Below are 10,349 nucleotides of genomic sequence, written 5' to 3'. Positions count from 1 at the left end.
TAATTTCTAACTTTACTTTTAACTTCATTGCCAACTTAACTTTTACTACACTTTTAACTCGACTTCTAACTTAACTACTAACATCACTGCTGACCACCCTTTTAACTTCATTACTAACTTAACTTGTACTAGCTTACCTTCCAACTCACTTTCAAACACCACTTCAAACTTCATTTCGTCAACTTCACACAAACCCATATGAACTTCCATGTAATATCATCTCTCAACTTAATTTTCTATACAACTTCATATCAACAAATTTCTAACTTCACTTGTAACTTGAGCTCTCTTCAATTTCACTGCACCTCTACCCTTTTTAGTTCTTTTCCTCATACTAACTCCTTCAGATCTCAACTTCACGCACTCCACTCCCAGCTTCACGTCAAAGGTCTCGCTAACTTCCTGCCATTACGGCCATTAACATCGCTAACTTCACTTTTTTATAATCATGAATTTCCCATCATGATAAACTAGTCACCGCTTTCTCTCTCTCTCTCTCTCTCTCTCTCTCTCTCTCTCTCTCTCTCTCTCTCTCTCTCTCTCTCTCTCTCTCTCTCTCTCTCTCTCTCCAAATTATAATATCCATAGTAGTAGTAGTAGTAGTAGTAGTAGTAGTAGTAGTGAAAGTAGTAGTAGTAGTAGTGAAAGTAGTAGTAGTAGCAGCAGCAGCAGCAGCAGCAGCAGCAGTAGTAGTAGTAGTAGTAGTAGTAGTAGTAGTAGTAGTAGTAGTAGTAGTAGTAGTAGCAGCAGCAGCAGCAGCAGCAGCAGCAGCAGCAGCAGCAGCTGCTGCTGCAGTAGTAGTAGTAGTAGTAGTAGTAGTAGTAGAACAACAGCAACTACTACTACTACTACTACTACTACTACTACTACTACTACTACCACTACTACTACTACTACTACTACTACCACCACCACCACCACCACCACCACCACCACAACCACCACCACCACCACCATCAGTGAAGAAATTGAAGATGAGGAGCAAACAGAAAAAGAGAGAGAAAAAAATAAATAAATAAAAACGAGAAGAAAGAAAAATAAAGCAAACAGCTTGCCATAATAGGAAGGCAGTCAGTGCTGGTTAGCGTCAAAATTTTATAATAGAAAAATAGATATAAAGAGAGATGGATAGAAAGAAAGAAAGAGACAGATAGAAAGTATAACACTGAACCTTACAATTACATATGATAAGCAGACGAGTGGGTGGCAAGAGAGAGAGAGAGAGAGAGAGAGAGAGAGAGAGAGAGAGAGAGAGAGAGAGAGAGAGAGAGAGAGAGAGAGAGAGAGAGAGAGAGAATCAATATGACAATTATCTCCCTCTTAAAAAAAAGTTACTAGGATTGCGTTAGTACTAATTCTGATAGTAGTAGTAGTAGTAGTAGTAGTAGTAGTAGTTGTTGTTGTTGTTGTAGTAGTAGTTGTAGTGGTAGTAGTAGTAGTAGTTGTTGTGTTGTTCTTGTTGTTATTGTAGTAGTAGTAGTGGTAGTAGTAGTAGTAGTAGTAGTTGTTGTTATTGTAATAGTCGGTGACGGCGGCAGTAGTATTGTAGTAGTTGTAGTAGTAGTAGAAGTAATAGTAAAAGTAATAGCAGCAGCAATAGTAGCAATAGTAGTAGTAGTAGTGGCAGTTATTGTTGTTGCTACTGTAGGAGGTGGTGGTAGTTTCAGAAAGTTAGTGTTGTAGTAGTAGTGGTAGTGGTGGTGGTGGTGGTGTACTGTAGTGGAGGTAGCTGGCAACTTACAGTGACAAGAACACTTCCTCCAGACCCGGTAGTGTTGTATCCTGTCCTAGAGAGAGAGAGAGAGAGGAGAGAGAGAGAGAGAGAGAGAGAGAGAGAGAGAGAGAGAGAGATTTTCTTTTGCGTTTTTCGTCACTGTGCAATCTTCATCTTTCATCCATTGTTTCAACTTCCCCTTATTATTATTGTTATCATTATTATTAGTCATTACTATCATCAATACTATACGTCTTCCTTTTTCATTCCTTACTGTTTTTGTCGTGTAGCATTGTTTTTATTACAATCTTACCTTTTATTCTTACTTTTTACTTTTCCTACTACTTATTACTTCTTACTTCTATATTTTCTTCTGATTTTCTTTCTATTACTCTTCTAATTCTGAATTTCTCTCGTATATGACATCTAAGTAACTATTGATATGTATACGTAAATGAACACTTGTATGTATGTGTGTGTGTGTGTGTGTGTGTGTGGATAATTTTAGTATTTATGCAGTTTTTACTTCGTGTGTCTAAGTTTATCAAATCTGCAATTATATATGATATCAGATTGTCCTTATCATTATCACCACTACTATTATCACGAAAAATGTCAGTAATAGCATTGGTAGTAGGAACAATATAATTTATAATCTATCATTACTACTACTGCTACGGTTGTCATGAAAAATAGCAACACATGTATTAGTGGTAGTAGCAATATCACTCATAACTAGTCATCAGTAGTTAGTGCTATCATGAAAAGTAGCATTATTAATATTATTAGTAGTAGGAGAAATATCACTCTAATCATTACTACTACTAGTTATAATAAAAAGTAGTAGTAGTAGTAGTATCAATATCACTTACAACTCATCATCATTACCACCACTACTTCAATCACGAAAAGCAGCAATATTACTAATATCATCATCAGCAGCAACACTTAATTGAACCTTACCACAACCACAACCCTACCTTTGACCACACCAGCTTTTACCTTTCACTCACTAGCTGGGGGAAGGAGACAAGGCCATGGGAAAGACAGACAGAAACAAGTCAAGTACAATTTGAAATAACTTTTATTTTGACCAGAATCCTGCAGGCTGCAACAACACCCTGAATTAATGCAACGTTTGGAGTTTATGTTCAGTGTTCAGTTTAACATATACAAAGATGGGAGATATGGTACAGGTGAAGAGAGGGAGTGGAAAGAGGGTGGAGGGGGCATGATGGAATATGCATACAGGATGGTAGGAAGATAAGGGGAAGAGGTACAGTGGAAAGATGGTGGGGGGAGGGGGGCATGATGGGATATGTATACAGGATGGTAGGGAGATAAGGTAGGGATGGAGTGGGAGGGTATGGGAGAGGATAGGATAAGATAGAGGGATAAAAGGATACTGGGAACGAAGCAGGAAGGAAGGAAGGAAGGAAGGGAGATGTTGGAGGAGGAGGAGGAGGAGGAGGAATATTACATAATTTTAAGAGAATAAGATTATTTCTCTCTCTCCCCACACACACACACACAGGAAGTATACTTGCATACAAATAAACAAAATGAAATCATGAGAACACAAATGAAGAACAAACAGCAACAGACCTTTTGGCCCTTAATTCTTCACTCATTTCAGTAGTACATCATCCACTTATAATCCTTTAGTTCACCAATTAGTACATTTCTTTATGCATTCGTTCATAAGGCATTCACTATACATTTCATACATAAGCTGTGCATTAAGCCTATTTTCATCTTTCACTTAGTACATTCTAATACATTCACACACCATACACTGATACATTGTGGTGTTAAAATTATGAGTGTGATGTGTATGGAAAGGAACGAACTAAAAGTGACATTAGCAAACATTTTATTACATTCACTCTTAACATTCATACAACATACAGAAATTGATACATTGTGCAAAATACAGTGGTGCTAAGATTATGAATGTCAAAAGTATGGAAGAAAAAATTAAACCCCCCCCAAAAAAAAGTGTGACCTCAACAAACACACCCTGACACACAGTGGTGTGTGTGTGTGTGTGTGTGTGTTTACCTATTTATAGAAAAGTTGATTAAAGACCTTTGAAATTATACCAAATCATCATATTTTTCCCTTAAATTTATGTATACTGTTTACACACACACACACACACACACACTATTTACTGTTAAAAAAAAAAATAAATAAAAATAAATAAATAAAATAAAATAAATAAACAAATGAAAATGTGTACATATTCTTATCTTTTCCGATGTTTATTTTCCTTCCTGATTCAGCTCTTCGACTTCTATCCTTTCCTTTATTGCACGCTGGTACAAGACTATCACATGCCCCTGATAACCCGTGTGTGTGTGTGTGTGTGTGTGTGTGTGTGATAACTTAAACTGGGTTCCTTATAAGATAACAACTAAGTCAGTTCCCGTTGCAACTTATCAGTTTTGTAGTGTGAAAACATTTTCTTTTATACTCAGTTACATATATTTCTTACTTTTATTCATAATCTTAAACCACATGTATCTTTTTCTATAGTTATTCATGATGTTTATTTAATTTAGACCTGACATTCTGTACATTCAAGATAGATAAGTTATTCATGATGTGCAATTCTTACACACGTACGTACATTCAAGATAGACAGGAAAGTTAGGAGTATGCTTCAAACATCTCATACAAGGATAGAAAAGAAACGAAAAAAATACAATAATGATAATAATACAATGTTCTTTTCCTCCTCCAAATGAAATAACAATGACAGAAAACAAGACATAATTAGGTAGATACATAGTTGCAGTCCTTCAGTAAAATATGTATGTATGTGTATGTATGCATGTACTTCCCTACACTAGATGAGCACATAGTAAAAGTTATACCTCGAAAAAAAAAATAATAAAAGAAAAAAATATACAATTATTTTTTTTCCTTTAGCTATATATATATATGTATATAAAAAAAATAATAATAGCAGTACCAGGAATCCAAGTGACAGATTTTTTCATTATTAATTTTTTTCACAGTACATTTTTTTTCATTCATTATACTCTTTTTATCATTCATTTTAACTTTTTTTTTTAATATTTCGTGTGTATGTTTGTATTTATTTTTATTACTCAACACAATATCGTTGCATAATAATAGTAATAGTATTAGGCAATAATAATAACAATACGGTACATCACTGAATTGCTCACTCTATCTCACTCTCTCTCTCTCTCCAGCATCATCATCATCCGTATATTATAATTATAGTTTGCGTTACTGTTACTCTTGTGTACAATAATAGTACTATACCCTGTGTCAGCAGCTCTGTCATAGTCATTTTGCCAACTGAGGACACGCAAACATTTGTAACGCTGCCACTCACTAATTCTTTCTCTTCCTCACTGATTGGTCTACGAATTCCCGCCATAATTTGAAATGTACAGCAAATTTATTCTATTCCTACCCAAAACCACTATCTAACTTCATGATTTTTTTTTCTATTATTTTCACTGACATAATCCGGGTTCTTGTAATAAATTAAGGGGTTTGATATAAATAAAGCACCAGTTTGAAACGTATGGTAAATTTACTTTATTTAACTAAGATACTAGATCATTTTAATTTTTATAATCCAGGATCTTCCATTTAAGTATAGATTTTTGGTAGAAATACAGCGTTAGTTTGAAATATACGGCAAAGTGACTATTTCTTGTTAAAGTGTACGATACCAGATAATTTTCACGTGCACAATCCGTTATCGTGAAACTAATTAAGAGTTCTGGCAGAAATATGCAAGTTTCCCCATGCATTTCAAAATTAAGCCGGGAAAACGTAGGTCAATTAGCGAGAGAAAGAGAATCATCAGTCAGCGGCAGTGTTACCATCTCCGCGGGTCCTCAGCTGCCCCTACAACCGTGACAAACTTGGTGACGCGGGGTTATAGTTATGTATACATCTTAAGCATTAATATCACACTTTGGAACAGGTACTTTGCATCGTTATTTATTATTAAAGAATCTGAAGCTTTCACTACTAAACCAGAGATGCTATTTTGACGTTTATTCTCTCTCTCTCTCTCTCTCTTTCTCTCTCACACACACACACACACACACACACACACACACACACACACACGTTTATTTCGATTTTTTTTTCTCACGCATTCTTCCTTATTCTCATCTCTTATTCATTTTCGTCTAATCTCTCTCTCTCTCTCTCTCTCTCTCTCTCTCTCTCTCTCTCTCTCTCATATGTTTCGCTATTTTCTTCCTTCTCTCTTTTATCGTCTTCACTTTTACTCACTCATGCTTGCTTTAATGTATTGACGTTTCTTTCAACACTCACGGCTCACTTGTTTCAACACACACACACACACACACACACACACACACACACACACTCTTGTTTTGAAATTCATGCTTTCTTTGTGCGTTTATATTTATATTCACGAGTAATGGTGACACTATTTTGAGATTGGCAGCGAGAGGCGGTGGTTTTATTTTATGAAAGGGTTTGGGTTTTGATTTGAATCCTTTTGATAAAAAATATATGTAGAGAGGGAAAGAGAAAGTAAAAATAGCCGCCGTATCAGTTTGCAATAGAAGTTAAAAATAGTATAACACTGGAAAATGGAAGTTGTTCGTTCGTTGACTTAGAAAATGAATAAATGAAAAGTTGATATTTTCTTCACTTCCTGTTTCCTATTATTGCTTACTCAGTGTTTTTTTAAAGCATAGAAAAAGAGATGAAAGTAAAGTTTCATGTTTCTCTAAAACTTGTTCACCCGAAAAGCAAAAGAAGAGAAAAGGGTTTATATCGCATAAACGTTCATTTTTCTCCAAAATTTATAGATGTAAATGGAAATGAAGTTTACATGATAATAAACTCGTTTATAAAGTTTGTAAAATAAAAATAAAGAGATAAAAATATGTAGTTTCACTACGTAAAGATGATGATGATAATAATAATAATAATAATAATAATAATAATAATAATAATAATAATAATAATAATAATAACAATAATTGAGCAATTTGTAAGTTGTAAAAAGTTCGTAATAAAGAAAATAATAAACTATAAAAATACATTATACAAATACATAAAAAATATCAAACAGAAGAGAAAAAGACAAAACATTTCAAATATCACTAGCAAAATACAACACTACACAAGATTATCTGACGCCACAGTAAATAAATAATCAATAATGGAAAAAAAAAAAAAAAAAAGGAAAAGGTCAGAATGATTTTTGGCAGAGACGAGAACAACAGTAATAACAGCAAAACATGAGTGAGGGAGTGAGTAAGTGGACTTGAGTAACAGAAACCCTTGTATTCAGGCTGAGTCAATGGTTACATCTCACACACACACACACACACACACACATACACAGGATATAATTTTAGATAAAGCTGTACATTTAAGAACATAAATTCCTCACAAAGGAATCTTTAATATTAAACTACAATAAATGTTTAATGCATAGTTTGGCAGTAGTAATGGCAGTAGTAGTAGTAGTAGCAGTAGTAAAGTATTCAAAGTAATAGCAGTAGTATTAACTAATAATGTTGCATAATTACAAGATAACACTGTGGGTTGATAGTAGAAGTAGTAGTAGTAGTAGTAGTAGTAGTAACAGATGTGAAAGAAGAAAATATGCTAGATAAAAAAAAATAATAAATAATTGCGCGCGCACACGCACGGGCACACACACACACACATACATACACACACACACACACAAACACACACGTGACGTACAGACTTCACACTCATCAGCATATGTAGCATTTAAAAACCTGACACACACACACACGAAGAGAAGCACGCACATGTGACACGCACACACGCATACTTAAACTTCATCTCTCTCTCTCTCTCTCTCTCTCTCTCTCTCTCTCTCTCTCTCTCTCTCTCTCTCTGGCCGTGGTGAAAGGTTCTGACTAAGGCTTCTTGACTTGGATTCGGTACATGTGACAATTAAAACATAGAGGGAAATGGTTACTTTGCATGTCCGTTCCCCCGTCACAGAGCGTGTTGGGGGGGAGGGGGACTGGTCTGTGCATCCGTCCGTCCGTTACCTCGTCCTTGGCTTATTGTCCGTTTGTCCGTAGGTCCTTGTGTCTGTGTATGTCTTATGTGTGTATCTGTCCGTTACGTCTTTGTCTGTGTGCACCGGTACGTCCGTTACTCAGTCTAAGGAATGTCTGTGCGTTCGTGAGTTGGTCCTTTGGTCTGTCACTTTGTGCGTTTGTCTGTTGTTGCCTGGTCCAGCCCACAGCCCCTACCAGAGCGCCTGTAGCAGGTAGCGGCGGCCCCTTCCCTTCCAGGCCTCACGACAGCTTGACATGTTTGCCAGGGAAGGGGTTGTTTTTTCCCCTCAAGCTGGGGATGCGCGGTGCTGCGGGGAGAGGATCACGCCCCCGGGGAGGGTCGTCACTAGGGTGAGGCGGGGAGAGGTGGAGGGTGCACAGTGCAGGGTCACGGGGGAGACGGGGAGGGCGGTCTGGGAGGCTCTGAGGGCGAGGCTGCGACTGACGGAGGTCCCGGGGCGGTGCAGGTTCATTGGAATGGGCTCCGGCGGGGCCTCCCTACACCCTACAGAGGCCCGGCGGCATCTCAGGCCGTCCGAGCGGTGAGATGGCAGGGCGGAGGGGAGAGGGTGTCCTAGGCCTGCATTGGGTGGGGGCAGGTGTTTTCCTTCTCCTCGTCCTGCTGCTGCACCGCCCGTCTGCGGCGAGCGGCACAGGTGTCACAGTCCGACTCGGAACAGTCGCTGGAGGAGTTGGTGGAGTCAGACTCAGAGTCACTGTCTGTGGAGGAGGATGAGGACGACTGGAGGCTGGGCCGTCGCTTTTGATTACGGCGAGACAGGTGCTGCCTCAGGATGGCATTTTCCTCCTGCAGGTGCAGCAGCTGGGTCTGCAGCCTGGATACGATGCGCGAGGGCGAGGAGGAAAGCGCATCAGTGAGCACTGCGGCGCGAGCCTCCAGGGCCACGATAGCTGCCCGCAGTTCTGACGAACTGCCCGCCATCAGGCGGTCCTCACGAGCACTGCGATACGCCGTCTCGAAGTCTGCGGCGTTGAAGGGGAACCAGTCACGGGTGAGGGCGTGCGTGGGCGTGCCGCCACCCGTCTCATCCTCAGCACCGCTGACTGGAGGCTCCTGCTCCCAGTGCGGGGTGCTGAAGTTGTCAAAGTTGACGAAGAGCGTGGAATTCTCGTGATCGTCCATAATGAACTGAGTGCTGTTCTCTGGGGCGCGGGGCACCTGGGCACCCACGGGCCGCAGCACGGGGGCGGGGGAGCCCTGCCGCGGCGTCCAGGCTTCGCGGGAGGAGGTGGGCGACCCAACAGCGACATTGGCCTCACTGCGTCCTACGGTGTCGCTCTTGGGGGTGCGACGGCGCCTCCTGCGTCTCTTTTTCTTCTTCTTGAGCAGAGAGTTGGCGGTGGGCGAGCGGAGGCGAGAATTATGCTGGCAGCTCAGGGTCTGCAGGGGCTCGCCGGATCGAGACTCCATGCCGACGTGGCAATCCAGCGTCCTCACACTTGGCAACACCGCTCGCTGCCCGATACTCTCTATGGGTCACTCCACTTAACTTTTCGGTATTATTACGAGGCTCACGGGCAACGCAGCTGCCCCACGAGTGTGTGCACGTTCAGATCAATTTGTGAACTGTTAATACACGATATATCCCGGCACTTATTGTCACAGTAAAGTATTGCGAGAGGAACATTTCACGAGCGTGTAGAGACGGTTGTTAGCGTGTCACTAGACAGCCAACACTGAGTCAGTGACGGGCCCTTCCACCAACACCACCACCAGCAGCGACGAGGTGGCCAGGTTGCCACACGCCGCCACATGCACACTTCACACCGCCACACACCACTCACACATACCTTCCACCCCTCCACAAACTGCATATATCCTAATTCACTTACGAATGATTATAGACACGAGAATCTTGATGCGACAAAAGCCGTTAGGGAAGCATGTTGTATTTCAAAATAGATACACGGCACCGTGAGAGGCGTGCGTGCGCAGGGGCTCACGTGTGGGGCGGCGGGAGCTTCAAACATGGACAAGGGTCGCGGCGGATGAAACGTGTTGTAACATCACAGGAAGCGGCACCACCACGGCCCCTTCACGCTTTGCACCGCCTCCTGCACCCACGTCCGTCTATCCCGCAGGAAAACCACCAAGGGGCGCCGCTGTAGGCCTTATCTAACCTCCTACTGACGGAAACGTTCGACTGACGCTCTATACTTACTATGGAAGATCACGTGATGCAATCGTAGCGTGGACACCCTTGCCTCACCACAGGACAAGCATATGTTGTAATGTAATGCTTCATGTGCCTCTAGCATGACTGAACCTTACCTGCCTTCCTTGGGGAATATCAGATGTTGTTTGTTGACACCTGTTCACCTTAATGGGTTTTTTGTTTTGTGTTGTGTTGCCCTTGAGGATTTTTGTGGAGGTTTGTTGCGTTGAGAAATTAGTTTGGGTATTTTTGTTGTTGTTGTTGTTGTTGTTGTTGTTGTTGTTATCACTATCATCATCATCATCATCATCATCATCATCATCACCACTAACACCACCACCTCCACCACCACCACCACCAATATTATTATTACCATCA

The 10,349-nt window shown here is 40.6% G+C and overlaps 1 protein-coding gene across 1 annotated transcript; it reads right to left on the bottom strand.

The window, feature by feature from the left end:
• Nucleotides 1–2,780: 2,780 nt before the first annotated feature.
• Nucleotides 2,781–10,024, bottom strand: LOC135089114 (uncharacterized). Its single transcript, XM_063984364.1, has one exon. The coding sequence runs from the start codon at nt 9,224–9,226 to the stop codon at nt 8,369–8,371; it is 858 nt and encodes a 285-aa protein (XP_063840434.1). The 5' UTR covers nt 9,227–10,024; the 3' UTR covers nt 2,781–8,368.
• Nucleotides 10,025–10,349: the final 325 nt, after the last annotated feature.

This window comes from Scylla paramamosain, chromosome 32, assembly GCF_035594125.1.
Source record: "Scylla paramamosain isolate STU-SP2022 chromosome 32, ASM3559412v1, whole genome shotgun sequence".
Classification (NCBI taxonomy): domain Eukaryota; kingdom Metazoa; phylum Arthropoda; class Malacostraca; order Decapoda; family Portunidae; genus Scylla; species Scylla paramamosain.
Note: the sequence above shows the minus strand (reverse complement) of the source record. Positions and strands in the feature narration are given on the sequence as shown.